The sequence below is a fragment of the Mytilus trossulus genome, chromosome 10 (assembly GCF_036588685.1).
Source record: "Mytilus trossulus isolate FHL-02 chromosome 10, PNRI_Mtr1.1.1.hap1, whole genome shotgun sequence".
Classification (NCBI taxonomy): Eukaryota; Metazoa; Mollusca; class Bivalvia; order Mytilida; family Mytilidae; genus Mytilus; species Mytilus trossulus.
This window is the reverse complement of record NC_086382.1, coordinates 2351551-2374671: the sequence shown is the minus strand read 5'-3', so window position 1 is coordinate 2374671 and position 23121 is coordinate 2351551. Positions and strand designations below refer to the sequence as shown.

At 31.2% G+C, this 23121-nt stretch overlaps 1 protein-coding gene across 3 annotated transcripts in view; it reads right to left on the bottom strand.

The window, feature by feature from the left end:
- Positions 1-19113: 19113 nt before the first annotated feature.
- LOC134686721 (baculoviral IAP repeat-containing protein 2-like) overlaps positions 19114-23121 on the bottom strand; it is a 15612-nt gene continuing 11604 nt past the window's right edge. The window contains exons 6-7 of one of the 3 annotated variants that reach the window (XM_063546428.1): positions 22241-22393; positions 19114-21690 (exon numbers count right to left, since the gene is read on the bottom strand). In XM_063546428.1, the coding sequence (XP_063402498.1) occupies positions 21491-21690; positions 22241-22393 (353 nt within the window). In that variant the 3' untranslated portion in view covers positions 19114-21490. The remainder of the gene's footprint in view (positions 21691-22240; positions 22394-23121) is intronic. The other 2 variants (XM_063546426.1, XM_063546427.1) reach the window with 2 other exon arrangements.

The window sequence follows — 23121 nt, the reverse complement described above, 5'->3', positions numbered from 1 at the left end:
TAATTATTCAAATCTTGAAAATCCCCAAATCTTTAGAGATTGTCAACCAAGTACATGTCTTCGTCAGATTTCCATGGACATTCTGGTTATCTTTTTATTTTTCTCAATAACAGAAAATACAAAACACAACAAATAACAAGAGCTCTATAAATAATGGCTAAATTTCATCGTTTGTTTTTATCGTTTTATAAGGACTAACTAAGAAATGAATAGTTTAAAAAACATGTATTTATCGAAGTACATAAACACAAATAGAAGATATTTTTAGAAACAAGCAGTTTGGGTTATCCCCCTTATTATAGACTAAATATATTTTGCATTTTGACATTCTTCTTCCATTTGATAATTATAGTTATTCCATATTTATAAACTTTTAGTAGGTTTTTCTATATGAATGGGATTTTGAATAAATAAGCATATTCACCTGCGGAAAATGGATATTCACCGCGCTAAACGTCGCGTGCTTTTTCGTGTACAATTTTGGTAAAAAAAAACCGTTTGATTTACAATTACTTTTGGTAAATATTTTCTATTGCATTAATTTCTTTCGGAATATGGAATAAAACATTTACTGTCTTTTGTTTCGGTAAATATGTGGTTTTGTTGACTTTTGAAAAACTGATATTCACTTCGGCAGTTGGCCTCAGTGAATATCAGTTTTTCAAAAGTCAATAAACCACACATTTACCTCATCAACAGACAGTAATTGTATATTATTATAATCATATGTATACGAAATGCACTTCTGTACAGTGCACTTTGTCAGATATTTCTTAAAGATCGTATTACTTTAAAGTTTTTTAATAATATTCAAAATGGGATGTAACTCATTTTGTCATCAGTCATATCTGTTTCAGATGAAAATATTTATTTCTAAAATAAGTTATCTCCCATTACATTTGAAAAGCGTAAATATTAAGATAACATTTTATAAAAATGTCTTTTTCTTCTTTTTTTTGTTTATATTCAACACTGTTTTACGGATGGATGGACAATCCTTAAAAAAAAAGTGCCGCATACTAGTATAAAAGGGTCCAATAAGAAAAAGTAAGAGCTGTTTTAGCGCAAATTTCAAAATATTCACGAAGTAAACGGGATTTTTTCTTTTTTCCAACTTCATGTTGTCGTAGTTTGCTACTGACTCTTTCGCAAATAATGTTACTCGTTTGTACAACATATTTCGCTTTTCCGTAAGTGGACGTTACGCGGGCGCATTTTATTTGCGCGCATTTTGTGATTACATTGGCGCGAATTAGTTTTTCAGAAACACTGTGACAGGTAAATTAAGAAAATTCATATTAAAAATGACTGTAGTAATATTAAACTTGAACATGTTCAAAATTTAAATTATATATTTTTCATAATTTTATATTTTATTTGTTTTTTTTAAAGAAAACGAAAAGACTTAAAAGCAAACCGCAATAAGGACCTCAAATTGGATGTATTATTTATTTTATCTATTTGTTTTTATCGTAAACACAATCTTACGTTTTGGGCAGGTTACATGTGCCTACCTCTTTCTCTTATTTCCTATGAGTTAAAAAAGATGAATATTTAAAAAAATAATTGTGCATTATGACGACCTGATTTGAAAAAAAAACAAAGAAACAATTGCAATAAATTCAGGATCTTCTTTTGGAATCATACAGTGCAGATCACTTCTAATCTCCCGATAAAACTGTAAGAATAATCTATCCTAGGACAGTTCTAGATAGAACTGACCAAATCAGTTCTAGGTAGAATTGTCTAGATCAGTCTTAGGGTTGATTGATTGTTGGTTGCTTAACGTCCAGTGGCAAATATTTCATGCATATTCAGGACGATCAGTCTTAGGATAGAACTGTCTAATGTCTAAAACACTTCTAGTCGTATAACTGTGAGCAGACCTAACCAAATCAGTTATAATCGTGGAAATGTCGGCAGAAGTGACTTTATCAGTTCTTACCGTAGAACTATCAGCAGAACTGTCTAAAAAATTTCTAGCCGTAGAACTGTCCAAACCTGTCAAGATAGTATAGAGCAGTTCTAACTGACGTCACTGCAGTTATGGGCATATATATATATATATAACTCGTCTAAACATCAACCCAACAATGTTAGATCTGTAAATTTGCTTTCGCAAATTTTTGGTTCTTCCCTCGCCGGGATTCGAATATATGTCCAACGACGTCACATAATGTGTATATATATGTGTGCACCTTATCTACTATTGTACCTATCTGATCACGTGACAAAGAATCAACTTTATATCCCAGTTGTAGGTTCGAGAATGCATTCTAGTAAAGTAACTTTATAAATTTAGGTCAAAGTTAAAGATATCAATATACTAATAACTTCAGCAATTTTAAGGAAACCTATTCAAATCCCCCTTTTTTCTCCTAACTCCTAAACGGTTTAAGTAATAACCAACAGAGCCAATCCAATGTTGTACGTATATTTGTAGTACTATTTCAAAAAAATATACTCAATACACTCAGTATACACAAGTTATTGTTCGGATACCAGAAAAAAATTTGTTTCCACTTCCTCTTTTTGCCCTAATTCCAACATGGAACCATTATCACAAAAGTCAATCAATTTTAAGGTGGCTCGGTCCTATTAGAAGTTTCTGTCAGAAGCCCGAGGTCAGAAGTGACGTATTTTTTTTTATATTTTCATCTTTACAAAGAGTGAATCAAATTGGTTGAAAAAAAAGGGGGTCCCGGACCATTTAAGCTCAAAATATTATTTTTAAACAGATAGGTAAATGCATCATTTTTCGTCAACATCTCTATTTTCCCTATCATTTCTACGAGAAAAAAACAACCTTTCTTGTTTGGTATGGAAACTTGTGGTACAAATTCAGAGAGGTTCATTCACTTATATTTTCGAACTAGTCCTAGACATTGCTCATATCAATCTTTGATTTATGCTTCATAAATATCTGTCATTTTTTGTTAATGCGTATAAAAGAGCGCTTACAATGCAATATTCCCATAAAACTATTATTTCTGAAGCCTAACACATTTTAAAAACTAGATGTGTCAAAGCGACACGAACAACCCCGTCTCAAAAAAGTTGAAAAATCAGGAATTTCAATGTGGACATTGTGGACACATGTGGACACAAACATAATAGTAGTCCTACATATAAAAAATCAGCTCAAATTCTAGAGGCATATAGAAAAAAAGTCTGTATAACTGATTTCTAACAATTTTCAAAGTTGTTTAACCTTCATTTTGGCAAAAATAAGCGGAGCAAAACAAAACTTAAACTTGATATGTAACTCCTTGTGGTTAACTCACATACCACGAATCAGCCCAATATCTGAAAGCATCTAGAAAAAAATCGGTATAAGTGCGATTTTCAAAAATTTATCAAAGTCCTAAGCCCGAAATTACAGAAAAAATAGCCGAATTGGACAAAACTTATTCTTGAGCATCATGGGTAACTGACATACCAAAAATCAGCCCATATCTGAAAGCGTTTACAAAAAAGGTATGTATAATTGTGCTTTTCAACAAATATCGAAGTTCAAAGCCTGTAATATTTCGGTAACAATTAGCGGAGCGGAACCAAACTTGAACTTGACCTAGCTGTAACTCATCGTGGTTAACTCACATACCAAAAACCAGTCAAATATCTGAAGACGTTTAGAAAAAAACCCGTTAAATGGTTTGTTGCGGAATAACGGAATAACGAAATTACGGGAATAACGAAATTACGGAAAATACGGAATTACGGACAAGGATAAAACTATATGGCCCCGACATCCTCGTACGGACGCTTGCTGATGATGTATCTCTGATATACATGTAAGTTTGATAAACATTTGGAAAAAATAATACAGATGAAAGGGCTTTTAAACTGGGTGGCCGGACATATACACGGACACAACCGGACTCCCGGTAATTTTGTGATGCGGGATTCACACAGCGCTGATCATTGCTCCCGTTTGAGACCAGACACCGTAAACACGGAAAGTAAAAAAGTCGGCCTACTATCCTCAATGTCATGGAATGTCCTATTATTGACCGATCGCTGTAGTATACGTTCGTAACATATTCCTACGGCTAAGAGAGGTCCAAGTGAGGTGACTTTTAATAGGAATTGAGCAAATTCGATTTGTCTAGTCGGATTTCAATCGTGATTATGTCGTGACAGATTCTGCTGTAAATAAAGGCAACAGTAGTATACCGCTGTTCAAAACTCCTAAATCCATGGACAAAAAACAAAATCGGGGTAACAAACCAAAACCGAGGGAAACGCATTAAATATAAGAGGAGAACAACGACACACCACAGAAACGGACCAAGCATCAGACAAAACACCACGAGAATAACAAATATAACATGAAAACCAAATACATGAATTTGGGATAGACAAGTACCGTGCCACGTCTTATCTCAAAAATAAGAGAAAACACAAACGACTCAACGTTAAAATGCAACACACACAGAAACGAACAATAATATAACAATGACCATCTTCCTGACTTGGTACAGGACACTTTTAAAGGGGAATAAAAGTGGTGGGTTGAACCTGGTTTTATGGCATGCCAAACCTCGCACTTTAATGGCAAAGTTAAATATAACATTGAAATGACAACATAATATTACAGGACTACAATACAAATAAATAGGAGAACATATTAGACAAAGAAAAACATGATTAATAGATAACAAAAAGCATCAGGTTTATAATTCAATACGCCAAAAACGCGCCTTGTCCACACAAGACTCACCAGTGACGCCCAGATATAAAAGATCGAAAGTGAAAAAGTACAAAGTTGTACAGCACTGAAGATCAAAAGTTGAAAAGGTTTCGCCAAACACGGCATTGTAACAGTTACAGTATCGGATCAAAATCGGAACAATGTTTTGTGTTTTTGGACGGTGTCCTGTGGAACGGGAATGATCTGGATAGATTTGTCATTGGTGGGGTTTTTTTTTGCGAACTGAGTCAAGATTGCATCCCGAATACGAACCGTCTTTGATGAACCCGTTCCGAAACAGTCCCGTAATTAATACGAAATTCGGCAATATACACTCTTCTGAGTTCGGACAATTACTGAACACGATACGATTGAGTCTAGACTTTTGTTATAATAAAACACCCATGCAACCACGCATCCCATATTGCTGATAGGACCCGACACAAATATCAATTTCGTGTTTCGGTAGTTAAGCTTGGGATGGTCAATTTAAGATGCATTATTTGAATATAATCAAATATGAAAATTATTCATATTTATATTGATATATTTATATTTTTATTCTTCTTCTTTATATCTAGTTATTATGACAGATCTACCATCATCAGGGGTCCAACTGTCAATTTAATGTTAAAGTCTTTAACTTTGATCTACTAAGCATATCTCCAATACTTTTATGTTTGCTATACGCAACTATTGGTGCTGCATTGAATATTTGTGCACAGTCTTCATCGAACTGTAATAACTGCCAGTGTTTCATTATACGTTTCTTTATTTTACGTATATATGGATTATATTTAGTTATTAAAACTAACGGAATACTTTGCTTCTCTTTAGATTTGTTTTGTTGTAATAAATCAGTACGGTCAATTGCTAAAGCATCAGTAATACTATCATCTATTTCCACGTTATCATAACCCCTATCTAATAATTTCACTTTGAAATTAATTAGATTGTTTATTAATTTGTTATGGTCACTTGTATTTCTAATTTGCCGTATTGCTTCACCTTTAATAAATCCTCTGAATACATGCTGTGAGTGACAGCTATTTCTGTGCAGGAACAGATAAGAATTTGTTTCTTTAAAATGTATTTCGAGGTCAAGAATGCCATATGTTGTAAATCTTTGACCTTTAATTACATCAACATCCAAGAACGACATTTTATCGTTTTTGATTTCATAGGTGAACTTTAATAAGGGGTTATAATCATTTGCTAGACGAAAAAAATCTGTAATTTCATCTGATGTTCCATCATATATTATGAATCCATCGTCTCTATATCTGCCATGATAGAATATTTTGTCTTTATATTGAAATGCAGAAATAATTTCATTCATTATTTCAAACATAAGAATGTCACAGATTTCCGGTGACGGAACTGCACCAATTGCCGTACCTATTATTTGTTTGTAAATTTTCCCATCAAATTCAAATACATTGTTTTCTAAAATGATTCTCAACAAATGTATTAATACATTGACTGGCGGAGCATTGACCTTGAAGTTCGATTTGTCAAAACTGTCATATGCTCGTTCAACTGCACGCAATAATGCTTCTTGAGGTAGATTTGTAAACATCTGTGTTATATCATACGAAACTAACAGGCTGTTTGCCATAGGTTTTAATTTCTCAATGATATTAATGAACGATGTAGTATCATTTATATATGTGGACTGATTTTGAACTATTGGTATAAGAAAATAGTCAACGTAATGACCTATAAGTTCAGTTACAGAACCACACTGTGATATAATTGGTCTGCCAGGTGGAATTATATTTAATTCATTTAATCCATCTTGTTGTATTTGTTTAAACGTCTCTATTTCAAGGCGGTTATTTTAGACAGGCTAGACTATATAACAGAAGTCACAAGACAACTAAATACTCAACATTACTGCCAATTAGATTCATTTAACATGGCAGAACTGAAAATCCAAGTCATTGAGTATGTTAAATCATTATACGATCAAGGCATAATCGACAAAATATCATTTAGATTTTTAACAAATGGTCAAAAATTAAGAGATGCACGATTAGGGAGAATTTATATTCTTCCAAAAATTCACCGCCTTGAAATAGAGACGTTTAAACAAATACAACAAGATGGATTAAATGAATTAAATATAATTCCACCTGGCAGACCAATTATATCACAGTGTGGTTCTGTAACTGAACTTATAGGTCATTACGTTGACTATTTTCTTATACCAATAGTTCAAAATCAGTCCACATATATAAAAGATACTACATCGTTCATTAATATCATTGAGAAATTAAAACCTATGGCAAACAGCCTGTTAGTTTCGTATGATATAACACAGATGTTTACAAATCTACCTCAAGAAGCATTATTGCGTGCAGTTGAACGAGCATATGACAGTTTTGACAAATCGAACTTCAAGGTCAATGCTCCGCCAGTCAATGTATTAATACATTTGTTGAGAATCATTTTAGAAAACAATGTATTTGAATTTGATGGGAAAATTTACAAACAAATAATAGGTACGGCAATTGGTGCAGTTCCGTCACCGGAAATCTGTGACATTCTTATGTTTGAAATAATGAATGAAATTATTTCTGCATTTCAATATAAAGACAAAATATTCTATCATGGCAGATATAGAGACGATGGATTCATAATATATGATGGAACATCAGATGAAATTACAGATTTTTTTCGTCTAGCAAATGATTATAACCCCTTATTAAAGTTCACCTATGAAATTAAAAACGATAAAATGTCGTTCTTGGATGTTGATGTAATTAAAGGTCAAAGATTTACAACATATGGCATTCTTGACCTCGAAATACATTTTAAAGAAACAAATTCTTATCTGTTTCTGCACAGAAATAGCTGTCACTCACAGCATGTATTCAGAGGATTTATTAAAGGTGAAGCAATACGGCAAATTAGAAATACAAGTGACCATAACAAATTAATAAACAATCTAACTAATTTCAAAGTGAAATTATTAGATAGGGGTTATGATAACGTGGAAATAGATGATAGTATTACTGATGCTTTAGCAATTGACCGTACTGATTTATTACAACAAAACAAATCTAAAGAGAAGCAAAGTATTCCGTTAGTTTTAATAACTAAATGTAATCCATATATACGTAAAATAAAGAAACGTATAATGAAACACTGGCAGTTATTACAGTTCGATGAAGACTGTGCACAAATATTCAATGCAGCACCAATAGTTGCGTATAGCAAACATAAAAGTATTGGAGATATGCTTAGTAGATCAAAGTTAAAGACTTTAACATTAAATTGACAGTTGGACCCCTGATGATGGTAGATCTGTCATAATAACTAGATATAAAGAAGAAGAATAAAAATATAAATATATCAATATAAATATGAATAATTTTCATATTTGATTATATTCAAATAATGCATCTTAAATTGACCATCCCAAGCTTAACTACCGAAACACGAAATTGATATTTGTGTCGGGTCCTATCAGCAATATGGGATGCGTGGTTGCATGGGTGTTTTATTATAACAAAATAAATTCAACTAATTATCTCCTGGCAATGCACATTTAGTTAGGGAATTTTTTATGTTTTATTTTGCAGTAAGTAGCTGTTCATGATGCTTATAGGCATATACAATCTAGTCTGGGCATGTAAAACAGCAGCTGGTTCTATTTTGAAGTAAGCTATTTAGTGATTACATCAATTTCACATGACTAGACCAAGTCTTGGGATAGATTAATAGTACTCATTGTCATGATTGTACTAGCTTTTTATTGTTTATATATTTTATGGAAAATACTGTTAGTAGAGGCCTGCAAAAATAAATTTATAAGGTGATGAAGTGTGGTTGCCAATGAGAGTAGAGACATCTAATAAATAGCATGAATAGAGTCATGGGGGATTGAATTATACTCTTTTTACAATTAAGTGTCACAAAAAAAATTGCAGGAAAAAAACCAACAAAAAATAAAATTAATTGTATTTAGTACAATAAGCCAAATCAAACAATGACTGACTTAAATCTTGTTTGAAATTTTTCACATTACTATTGATTAAATATTACTTTATAGATCAAATTATAAATACATATAAGGTTAAGTTAAAAGGGCAGTAATCCAATTTCAGATTTTTTGTTGTTGGTTATATTGTATACATACAGCTGATTGTACTATTTACAAATACTTCTCATATGTCAAAAGAAAACACAATTGCTGTACCTAATATTGTGATTTATATTGAAATTAATAAAGACAACAAAGAGTTATTCAAATAACAATCTCCCTAGGGGAAAAGGGAGTGTTACATAATTTTAGACCTCCATAGTGGCCCAAAGACACATCAAACACTCACCAAAATATAAGCCTGAACCCCTGAGGGGATCACACATCAAATGATAAAAGTTGTATATATTCTACACAATAAGAGCAAACAATGAAAGTACATTGTGTAGGAGTTTTTAAATATAAACTGTCAGATACAAATCAATAAATGTTTTAATGTTGATGAATAAATCACAATGTGGTTAAATAGTTGTAATAAAATGTAATGTCAGCCAACAATAGTAGAAGGGTTTTATGTTTAATGATTCATGCTTTTTTTTGTTCATCTTTATATCTGTTCTGGTCAGGATAGTTGTTGATGAAGTAAATGACCAATCAACTCAAAAATAGATACACATGTGCCTTATGTTATAATCTTTCTAATGATAGATTAATGGTTTTGCCCCAATTTCATGGTCCATAGAAAATACAAAATTTATCATGACTTCTAGCTATTCTTTTAATAGAGTTATGCTACAAGATATTTTTAGGTCACTCATTAGAATATTTTTTAAATGCAAATGTTTATGATTTGATTACAACTGCATTAAGATAGAATAATTGCATGCAGAAAATTATTTCTTTTGTCATATAGATATCAGTTAGTCAATTTAATAAAATTAAACATTTTTTAATTACTTTATTGCAGAATCTACAAAATAGAGCTAAGGTCCTTTAAGCCAAGAAACTGCTAGTGTCTGAAGAGGACAATTTAAGACAGGACATGAAAATTGATTTAATGTCAAGTTGGAACAGTGATTCTGTAAATAAACTCGCCTGATCACAAGACCTCGGATTTGACTGAATCTTACATGGATAGACCAAAGTCATTTACTAAACTGTAAATACTAGAGGCAGCTGAAAGCACAAGGCACAAAGCTGAGGTCCAAGTAAATCAGAGAGGCCTTGTCACAAGAAATGTACAGAACTTGCATGGTTTTTTTCCTTAAGGGTATATGACAAAATATTGAGATATATGTCAATGAAAATTACTTTGAATTTAAAAAAGGGCCAATTCAATGGTACACTTTTGGAATTTGCAAGAACAAAAAAACCTTCATGTTTACTTTTGAATTATAGTTGACAATCTTCACTTTAAGGGGAACCTCTGAAAATAAGTCCAATGGAGGGGTTTGGTTTATTGAATTCAATTATTTTTTAAAGAAAAACAGATGAAATATTGCTCTTTAATTTCAACATTTGCATTTTGCTATTAAAATTATTTACAAGTGCAGCATATCCATGACATCAGATTATGTTATTGTGTTTGGTTAAGCTACATATTTCTTTTTACTTAAACTTTCTGTTGACTTTACTAGTTAATAAAATGCTGAATAGTAATTTTTAGTGTGGCTCATTCGAGTGTCTAGTATTTCCTGTCAATTTTTTTGATGATTTTACCATATTATTTATAATCGCTTGCTCAAAGGGAGATAACTTATTGTATTTTCACAAAAAAATGCTGAATAATAATTTGAGTGGCTCATTCCAGTGTCTAGTTTTTGCTGTCAATTTTTTTGATGATTTTACCATATTATTTATAATCGCTTGGTCAAAGGTAGATAACTTTTTGTATTTTCACATTAAATCATCTGTGATGAGGATTATGTAAAATGTGAATTGTTGAAAACTAATTTTATAGTTCAATAAAATCAAAATAAGTTACTGCCATTCATTATAAATAAATTTCTATCAAAAATAAGGCTCAAAGAACTTTTTATATTACTTATATTAACAATAACAATGTACACACATGTTGACGTGTTAATACACAACGTCAGAGTGGGTGTGTCGCCATAAAATGTAAACATTGAAAATAAAACTGATACTTTTAACTAATCAGGAGACAGTTAATACACCAAAAATATTTTTAAACCTATAAACTTATTATTTTCTTCAAATTTTAAGGTGCTTATGTTTGCTATTTGTTATAACCCTATTGTTATGATTCTTAAACCATCTATACAAGTAAGCATGTTGATTTGTCACTTACCATTATTTTATTGATTAGTTTGAATTTGATGAGGTTCTTCGATGTAGAACTGGACTTATTTAAACAAAAAATGTTTTGTTTATTTGTTTGATAGTAAAATTGTATAACAAACATTTGACATTTTATTTAATTTATCATCAAAACAACTATTTTGTCAGTATCTGAATAAAATTAATTTGTTAGATAATTTGTTTCTTTTATTTAAGTATATACAAAGGGAGATAATTCAAAATTGTTTTCATTATTCTGACCTGATGAGAAGTCATGAAAATAACTATGCCCAAGACAGGATGACAATAAGAAAATGCTGGAAATTGTTGTGTATAGTTATGCTTTGTCCAAAAGTTTTTGTTATCTCCTGTATTATTTATTGCTGCAATTGTCAAAATCCAAATCACACATAGAGATAGCCTTGTCCTATAGTTTATATCTGGTGTTTGTGTTTTTTGTATGTCTTAGATTCTAATCCTTCAAGTTCTTATACACATTCAGATGCAGTGCCATTCTTTACATAAAGGTAAAAGCATACTTACAAAGTGGTATTGAGCTTTGCAAATGAATAACAGTCTTCAATGTTACTGACAAATTATACGTTTGCACATTGCCATATGAAACCACAAATATTATTCTACTGTAAATATACAGATCAGCAATCCATGCCTTTTAAGTCTAATACTTTGTAAATATGGATCAGAAAAGTTGGAGGATCAATTTTATTTGTTCAGTAGCTACAAAGTTATAATCATTGACACTTCCTGTTTTTCCTAATATTCGTTATTTATTTAATTAGATATGTCTAAACCAGATATTTGGGTTAAAGTAAAAGTAAATCCCCTACATCCCTTTTCCAAAAAAAAAAGCAGAGGGACAAATTCTTCTTTTTCTTAATTTTTCATTTACACTATTGTTTTGTAAGTACATCAGTTATACAGGATTATATTGACTTTAAATTGCATTAAACTTGATGGAAGTTCTAATTTAAATAAGTCATAAACAAGAAATTTTTTTTGAATTTACATGAAATTAAATTACATAATTATTCAAATTTAGTTCATATTAAATTTGAAATTTATTCAAATTTAATTTACGTTCAATGATCTTTAAATCTGAAATTTATTCAAATTTAAATTATTTTAAAACTTCTTTAAATTTGAAATTTATTGAAATTTAATTTATATTAAAAATTCTGTAAATCTGAAATTTAATCAAATTTAATTTATATAAAAAAATCTTTAAATTACAAATTTATTGAAATTTAATTTATATTAAAAATTCTGTAAATCTGAAATTTAATCAAATTTAATTTATATAAAAAAATCTTTAAATTACAAATTTATTCAAATTTAGTCTATAATTATTTTTTTTAAATTTGAAATTTATTTAGATTTAAAAATACCTTTAAACTAGGTTGAAATTTGGGAATTTATTTGCAATATTAAATTTAGTTTAAATCTATAATAAATTAGAAATTTTCCAGCGAAGTAAATGCATAATATTTTTTGTAATTTGAAATTTAATATGCATAATATATGCATTTAATTTTATATTAAATGCATCATTTCATGCAGTGTAAGTATGCAGAAGAAATGCAAGAAAGACTTCGTAAGGCATATGACACAGCAACAAGGAACATCTTTGCTGCCCAGAAACGACAAAAGACACACTATGACCAGAAAGTTAAAGGAGCTGTGCTAAAGCCTGGAGATAGAGTTTTAGTTAAGACACTAGCCTTTGATGGAAAGCACAAGTTAGCAGATAGGTGGGAAGATGACCCGTACCGGATAATTAGTCAGCCTAATTGTGGAATACCAGTGTACGTGGTTCAAAAAGAGAATAAAGAAGGAAGAAAGAGGACTCTACATAGAAATCTGTTCTTGCCTATTGGAGATCTGCCCAAAGATATTATTGATAAAGAAAAGAAACGTCCAGCGCCCAGGCAACCACGAAAGAAGCAGCCCGAGGAACCGACGAAATCTGAAGGGAACAGTGAGAACAGGACCATTGATGAAGTATCAGATGAGGAGTCGGAGCAGGAGTATGGATATTGGATACTTGATAAGGATACACAGGACAACACTAACAGTGATGTACCAGTTGTGGACCTACAAGAAGAAGGAACTCTTGGTTTCACTGGTGACGGCCATGATGGATCTGAGAGTAGAAGAGGCAGATGAACCCACCAAACATGTAGCTCCGGAACAACAACGAAGGAGAAGACGTATACTACCAACACCACCACGAGACCCGCCAGTAGCAACTAGACCTCAGAGAGAAAGGAAACCACCGAAATACCTGGATGACTATGTTTTATCCAAGCAGGCTACTACTATCCAACAGCCGGATTGGTTAATGAGGATTCACTGGTTGGAGTCTGAAGCAAGAAAAGGAAGATTTAAAGGTTTAGAGATGGAGTTGTCAAGAACCATCCTTGAAATCATGCAAACTGGTTAATGGCTTGCCGAGGACGTCAACCTTCAGTGAAGGGGGAAACAGACGGGAATGACGTGGAAGTCATTTTCCTACAGCGGTGAGAATGTAGCAGAGTGATTTTTATGATCATTTTATATATTGTAAAAATCATCTATTTAATTACTATATTTATTAAAAAGCTTCATTACATATTTTGAATATTGTATATTCGGTTTAAATTATTACTTGCAAACCTTACTTTTATGTATAGTAATATTCACGTTATTTTATGAATATTCATTAGGGGTTTACTTGAATCATTGTATTTGATTGGTTGTTTATATTTCGCGGTCAAGTTTAATTTCCTTTGTTTTGTACCTGTACTTTTCCACGGACGATAGCTATGACAGTCCATTGAATTTATATCTGTTTTGACCACATATAGTTTACCTGTAAACCTTATATTTTGGACAACATTATTATAGAATACTGTAAGTTACTTCTTTATTAACATTATTTATATTTTTCACGTTAATGATATTCTAGTAAAGTTTCTATTTTTGCTTTGTAACGTTTTCCTCATATCGCATGTATGTAACACAAATACACGAGATGTACATGATAGTATTATTGTCGAGCCTGCAACTTTTGTTGCAGAAAGCTCGACATAGGGATAGTGATCCGGCGGCGGCGGCGGCTACGGCGGCGGCGGTGTTAGCTCACTTCTTAAAAGCTTTATATTTTAGAAGGTAGAAGACCTGGATGCTTCATAGTTTGTATATAGATGCGTCATGTTATGAACTTTCCGTCAGTCACATGTCCAATGTCCTTGACCTCATTTTCATGGTTCAGTGACTACTTGAAAAGTTAAGATTTTTTGTAATGTTAAATTTTCTCTTATTATAAGTAATTGAATAACTATATTTGGTATGTGCGTACCTTGCAAGGTCCTCATGCCTGTCAGACAATTTTCACTTGACCTCGACCTCATTTCATGGATCAGTGAACAAGGTTAAGTTTTGGTGGTCAAGTTCATATCTCAGATACTATAAGCAATAGGTCTAGTATATTCGGTGTATGGAAGGACTGTAAGGTGTACATGTCCAACTGGCAGGTGTCTTCTGACCTTGACCTCATTTTCATGGTTCAATGGTTATAGTTAAGTTTTTGTGTTTTGGTCTGTTTTTCTTATACTATATGCAATAGGTCTACTATAATTGGTGTATGGAATGATTGTAAGGTGAACATATCTGGCTGACAGGTGTCATCTGACCTTGACCTCATTTTCATGGTTCAGTGGTCAAAGTTAAGTTTTTGAGTTTTGGTCTATTTTTCTAATACTTTATGCATTAGGTCAACTATATTTGGTGTATGGAAATATTTTATGATCTAAATGTCGGTTACGCAGGTTTTATTTGACCTTGACCTCATTTTCACAGTCCATTGCTAAGTTTTAAGTGTTTGTGTTTTGGTCTGTTTTTCTTTATTTATAAGCAACAAGTCAACTATATTTGCTGTATTGAAGAATTGTTAGCTGTACATGTCTGCCTGGCATGGTTCATCTGACCTTGACCTCATTTTCATGGTTTCATTGATCAATGTTTCATTTTCTTGGTTAATGTCGAGTTTTTGTGACAGTTGTAATAAAGCTTTATATTTTGGTCTATCAAGAAAGTATCAAGGATTAGTAAATAAGGCGAGACATTTCAGTGTGTGCACTCTTGTATTAAGCTAGAAGTATATGATTTTATAATCTACGGTTTATTTGCCACGGTAGAATTGTATTGTTAATTTGCGTACATTACTATTTGATAATTGTCATGAATAGTCTATATTTTATAAATGACGGCTTATTTAGTTAAAGACGGAAAAGTGTTTCCATTTATATAAAGTTATAGTTTTGTAGTAAATAGTTTTTATCAAGTACAAATAGGAATGAGTAAAGAGTATTTGTTACGTTGTATATTTTTATAATAAGAGTCCGAGTATTTATGTTCGTATTTTGGTTTCAGGACTCAATTATGTAGAACACATGATTGTGATGTTTATATGACGTGCCGTTAACCTTATAAGTACAACTCACTCCACAAGTGGTAAGAGTATATTTATTTATAGTTTAGCTTTGTTTATATTATATTGTAAACATGAGTTACCTCCCGTTAGTTTGGAGCTTTTAACGAATCGATAATATTGACATCATAAGTCTTTATGATTATTATATTTGCAACTTTATGATTGTTGTATGATATTATGTAGTTAATTATTATACGTATTATATATTTTAATGAAGTCACTATTAATAAATGTAGATGTCACATTTATTATATACCGTTTGTAAGGTAAACCAGTATTGAATACAAATAAACAGATACACATCAATTACCAATGACATTCCGATTTAGAGTATTGTCAAAGGTCAAGCATTGGTAAAAGTACACGTGACACCCGATGTCAATTTGAAAGTAAACAATGAACATATATTCTACTTGCAATACATTTTACTTGCTACTTAGTTAATAACAGTTAAATGTATTAATAATTATATTCCAGTACTATATAACCTGTGATATTCGTAGAAGTATATATATTATGTTATATGAAATAGCTTGTTATTTATATTTGTTGTATTGCTATTTCAGACTTGTTTTATATACTGGTCATAAATCATCAGAACCTTTAGCTCTCGTTAGTTGTTATTCAACGCATAGAAAACAACCTACTACAATAGAACGATTATAGCTGGGTTATAAAATCAATAAAAATAAAAACTATTATTTTGAAACTAATAGAAATTTTCTTGACTGTTATATTCAGTGCAAAATGTATATAAACTTATAATAATATACTGGTATGGACACACCATTTCATCTGTAATTGCTACAACTATCTTGATTTGATATATGAATGGTTATATGACAAACATATCATAACCATAATAACCAAATACAAATTCACAAAGTAATAATAAAGCATTAATAAATTGACAGTAATTTGCAAATGGTTACAGCAGTGGATATTCGGAACGCCTGTTTTCCGATTCAATCGACGGTAACAGTTGCAATTTCCTATACGCGTAACGCTTGCTTTCTGATTTATGTTGACGAAGAAGCAGGAGACACGAAATGAAGATAGACGATAACAAGTTGGTCTATAAATGGTGCTTCCTCTTGTATCTCACGGGACACTAGCAATATTCTTGATAAAGATGTAATGCATGTCATCATAATCAATGTTATCAGGTCGTAAACGGTCCCGAATTTGAAACACGTTAAACAATTCAACACGAGAATTTGCTCAGGTTTCAAATCCTCTAGTGAATTACCTCTCGTTTCTCGAAATTCATTTAATCTAACTTTAAATGCTCTATGAACAAAAACAGGAAACGCTACCTTTCAGATTGTTCATCTTCAGCGTCGTCATTCTTCGATAAAAATGATTTCTGATTTTCAGGAAACGGCTTTTTTCAGATGGAACAATTTGCAAATCATTGGATTGCATGTAGACTATTAACTCTTTTGTCGATATTTATTGATAAATACCGTACGACACAGCGAAGGTAACTTTAAAATTTGCGCATGGGAGAGTTCACATAAATAAAACATAAAGTAATGATTAAAATGTTCAATTCGGCCCCCGTTAAATTTAGATTATTTATGTTTATAATAATCCATGCGAACAAAATACACAACATGAAAAACATCAGTTTGATAATTACTTTGAAAGAAATAAAATAAAAAGCCCACATTAAATGGCAAATAAGAAAGGTATATAGGCAAATCCGGAACAGAGTTCAATAAAAAATAAATATTAAAGGCAACAGTAGTATACCGCTGTTCAAAACTCATAAATCCATGGACAAAAAACAATATCGGGGTAACAAACTAAACCCGAGGGAAACGCATTAAATATAAGAGGAGAACAACGACACAGCACTAAAATGTAACACACACAGACAAAATCCCACGAGAAAACCCAATTCTAAACATACTAATACTGTGCAAAAAGTTATTAAAAACTTTATTTATCTTAATGTTACCTGATCAAAACTCTGAAAAAAATGACATTGTTAAAGTTCAATCACAGTATTACAGTCTAATGTGCATATTAACTTTCATATTTTAGTCTTTAGTTTTCTGTGTTGTGTTTTGTGTTTTATTATTTGTCTGTTTGTCTTGTTATTTTTAACCATGGCGTTGTCAGCTTGTTTTCGATAAATGTGTTTAAATGTCACTCTGGTATTTCTCGTCCCTTAATGGCTAGTACCATATTTGATTGATCGTGCACCCTTAAACCTTAAAACTAATATTTTCTTGAATCTAAAAGTAAGCGTTTCAAATCGATTTTCAGAAAAGCGTTTGATAAACACAATAGTGTCATTTGTGATTTAAAAGTTAATGATATATCAACCAAATCAGAATACAACTGCGTTTGAAAGTTTAGTAGGATATGCTTGGCTGTAAATAAACTCATCATAGATACCAGGACTAAATTTTGTATATTCGCCAGACGCGTAAAGCTTACTTTACTAAAAAAAAACAATTCTGTTGTAGACTTTGTAAATTTACTTAATTTTATCATCGGTATAAGGACATCATTCGTAAATATAGCTCAACATGCAGACTTCTTATACGTTTAGGTATTTCACATCCAATTTTTTATGGAAATATTCTTTCTAAAGCACAAAAATGTCAGTATTCACCGCAGAAACTAACAAAACCTTTAAATAGTCTTATTGAGAAGGGATATAGTTACGATACTGTTGTCAGGTCATTAAAGATTGCATATTTTGGCGTTAATATTGATTCACTTATAGGGTCTTTGCATCGGAACTAAACACATATATTCAAAAACCAGTTGTTGGCATGACACGGGTTCTGTTCTTCTCATATATGTTATGATGGTATGATACTAAACCCCTAACAGGAAGGATTGTGTCTGATATTCATATGCTGAAATCATAATCTTTCAATCAGCTTAATTGAAGTCTGGAGCTGGCATGTCAGTTAACTGCTGGTAGTCTGTTGTTATTTATGTATAATTGTCATTTTGTTTATTTTCTTTGGTTACATCTTCTGACATCAGACTCGGACTTCTCTTGAATTGAAATTTAAATGTACGTATTGTTATGCGTTTACTTTTCTACATTTGCTAGAGGTATAGGGGGAGGGTTGAGATCTTATAAGCATGTTTAACCCCGCCGCATTTTTGCGCCTGTCCCAAGTCAGGAGCCTCTGATCTTTGTTAGTCTTGTATTATTTTAATTTTAGTTTCTTGTGTACAATTTGGAAATTAGTATGGCGTTCATTATCACTGAACTAGTATATATTTGTTTAGGGCCCAGCTGAAGGACGCATCCGGTGCGGGAATTTCTCGTTACATTGAAGACCTGTTGGTTTTTCCATGGTCGGGTTGTTGTCTCTTTGATACATTTCCCATTTCCATTCTCAATTTTATTTAAGATGAGAAAATATGAAGTTGTCGTTTGTTTAACGTGGTTTAATAGTGTTTCTCGTTTCTTGTTTTTATAAAGATAAGACCGTTAATTTTTCTGTTTGAATGGTTTCACACTTGTAGTTTTATGGGCCTGTCATAACTTCGTGTTCAGTGTGAGTCAAGGTTCCGTGTTGAAGACAGTTCTTTGTCCTATAAAGGTTTATTTTTTAAATATGAAAAACAAATATGATAAACAACAACAATCGACAACCACTGAAATACACGTTTCTGACTTTGAATATGCAAATGCAGAATGTGGCCATGTTAAACATGTTAGCGGACACTCAACACTACCTCTAACATGACAAAGATAACTTGGATATATCATATTTACATTTGATACTTGTTTCATATTGAATTTTTAATAACGAAAGTAAAAAAGGTATACACACAATGTAAAAAGTTTCCACATAAGAAAAAAAATGTAAAACAACAAAAATATTACGTTGATGTAAGATTGGTGATCATATATACAAACAACTGTGCAGGATAAATATTCCTGAAATGACTTTTTTTTTATGATAAACAAACCATGTAGTAGCTATGTGTGTATTCATGTCAAAACCAGCTCTGGATATTTTTTTTACGATTTGAAAACAAGTTTGTGCGTTACATGTTACAAGTACCCAATAAAAAAAGAAATTTCATAGATTTTTAAATTTTGACATTTTTAAAACGTTTGTTCTTTTTCTACCTTATTTGAATATTAGGTTTTGATCATATATAAATTGCTTTTAATGTAAAAGCATTTAGAACATTATATATTGTTTTGGGAAACATATGTATTTTTACTCACACATTATGATCTTAATTGGTACTTCATCATAATTTGAGGTTCAGATTTAGCTACATCAGCACTTATATTAGTAATAAAGGCAGCAATATTAAACATGAATCCTAATGTAACACGAATCAATAGAATTCGTCTCTTGCATTTCAGTTTCTGATTGGGTGAATCCACAGTGGGTGAATCATAATTTTCACAACAGAATGCATTTTCAATCAAAAAAAGCATAAAACTACATACAGCGTCTAAAAAAATAAAAGTTTATAAATTTTGTTTTTTAAGGCAGGTAAAACAAGTATGTTTTTTTCTCTCTATATTGATCATAGTTTGCACTTTGAACATATTATAAAAATTGTAACACTTAAAATTAAAATTTCAAACCAAAAAAAAAAAGGGAGTCAGAATTTAAGAACATGGGTGTAGAAGATATCGTGAGTCATTACAATGTTACAGTTTCTTAAAATAGAAAGCACTGGTGCTCGTAGCAGGGACGGTAATATTTATATGAAAATGATAAGAGAGGCACGTTTATTTTCTAATAAGTATGAGCTTTATCTACTGAAATGCAAGATATTTCAAAAACATAAACTTGAAAATAACATATTAACATATGATACCCGTTTCATTTCTAATAACTTATGTAAAAGTAGGTTGAACAAATGTAAACAAAAACTTGTGTAAAAAATAACAAAAATAAAAAAAAAATCAGGCCATTCTGCCTATAAAATTAAAAGGACTTGTTATGACATGAACACATCGGTGGTAGCCTGTACAAGTTAACTGGGAGTGATGAGAAATTTATGATCATATAGCATCATATCCAAATATCTCTTCACATAATCAAAAGGAAACTTATACAAGTTGTGAATAATTTGGGCACCCCATATTTATTCACTGTAATCTGCCATTAATGTTTCTTAATACAAAAACAATAAGAAAATAAACAAAGGATAAATACTACTCTTCAGAGTTAATACAATGTATACAAGAATAACAATGTTAAAAAAATAGTATCAAGTTTTCCATAATATATATAAATCATTCAAACATGTTTCATTAATATAAATGTAAATTCTATTCATTAATATTGCACTCTTCAATTCTTGCCCACGAAGAATTCATATTCATAACAAAATGTTAGTTTACAACTAGAACAATTAACTTCAGCTAACTTTATGTCAAATTTATTTGGTCCTCAATAGTGTGTAATTAAACTAAGTTGTAAAAGTAAACAATTAAAGGGTAAAATTAAATGTTTAGACGGGGAAATATTTTACTTAAAATGGGTTTATACCCCTCTTAGAATCGGTCTAGATCTAGACCTTTTGGGTAAATTTTACTATCACAATTACAAAGTTGGTATCATGCGGGAAAAAAATGAAATCACAGTATTATGCAGCATATAGCTTATTAAAAAAACTAGTCCATATTAGATGTATAGCATTATCGCTATTTTGTGCATTTTCCCTTTTATGTTTTGTGATAATTTTCATATCATGCTACTCGCTTGAGATGGAAATTTATCGCTAGAAACTAAGCATGCACGTGGCGTTGCTAACGAAATTGACAACGTCGTTATAGGTAAAATAGCGATTAAAAGATTATCATTGTTCATCTCAACTCGATTGCCTTTCTCGCTTTCGCCGTCCCGGCTCAAGCGAGAAAATTAATATCATTGAGATGAAACTGGTAATCTATGATTATCATCAAAATGATATATATTATATACAAAAATAAATAATAATTTATAAAAGGTATTTTGCAAAGATTAAAAAACAATAATGGCAGATAAACTACTACATGACTTGGTTATTTAAACTGGACTTTGACAGAACCTTTGATTTCTGACCTACATACAGGACATGATTTCAGGGCGGGGGCACATTGGGAACATGACGATAAATGTCCACAGGGTAAAAATACAATAGATACAGGCATTTCACAACAAATCTTGCACTGTGTTTGTTCTTTCATTTCGTTGTTTTCTTCTGCTATTTTCTTTACATTATCTGTTAAGAAAAATAACCAATATAACATTAAGCTTTTAGATATGTTTTACTTTGACATAATGATTCCCATTGAAAATATTATAAATTAGAACCACATTGCAGGATAGGCTAACCAAATTAACGATTTTTGTGTATAACATATTTATATCAGAATCGATTCAGTGACTGTATTTTACAAGAAACATCTCTTTACAGATGGCAAAAGTGATGATGTTCTTTTATTAATTTTTCTTTTTTTATTAATTTTGGGTTATCAATGCTCTTCAACTTTGTTTTTGCTTGGTTTTCTACATTTCTTTTATCTGAGCGTCACTGATAAGTCTGGTGTATTAAATTATAAGCCTGGTACCTTTGATAACATTTTAATGAAAAAAGATGTCTGTTAACATTTTTTTTTTCACCATCACCAGAATTTTTTTTCAGAACGAGTGAGTTTTACTGATTGATATTCCAATACTGTCTAATGGTCTCTAATAATGTTTTCATTTTTCGTTACATCATAAATTTAAGAAAATGTGCTATTCTTAAGCCTACTTAGAAAGTCACTAACCTTTTGAAAGAACTTTTCTACTCTTCATGCTTACTACAGAATGTTTAAGTTTAGAACGTATCGGAACAGTCAATTCCGATTTTGCTATCTCACCACTTTCTTCTATATTGGTCATCTCTTCCATTAAATTCCTTGCTGACATTCCATTCCAGCCTTAATACAAAAAATATGAGTAGCATATAAATAAAGGTAATACATAACTGTCTCTAATATACAGTCTTAAAAATAACTAGGGGTCTGTCAGGGAGACAGCATACCGAATTTCAAGCAGAGGTCAAACCCAGTTGAGCAAGTTGTGTCCATACAGTTGCGCAAGTATGGATACAATATTTCAGCTTAAAAAAGCTCTGAATTTGAATTGTTATTGTATATTTGTTACAGCATAGGTTTGTGACACAAAAAAAAACGTGGTCAAAGAACTGAAAAATTCGAAACTAGACATTTACCTTTTATGCTCCAATATCCAAATTCGGCATATCAAAGAACAAAAATATCCGGTTAATAAAAATAGAGAATTAATACTGAGTGTTATATTATCGTCATTCTTAAAAGGCTAGGAGTGAAAAAAAACTTTTATTCGGTTGCATGTTTTTAAGGAAAATGAAAACAATCTTTACCTTTCATCTAAAACTGCATACTACCATCATTTATCAAGAAACTCAACATTTGTATGTTTTCCATTGTTTACACTCACAATTCATGCAGTTTTTAAACGATTTTTCAATTGTCTTTTAAATATAAGGATTAACAATTTATACCGGTTAAACCTAGCATATGCTCGGGTAATTTTTTTCTGAATATTTAAACAACATTCATTTATACAGTGCACATGGTATCAACTGTATTTCTGTTCCTACATAATCTTTTTAAATATACGGCTT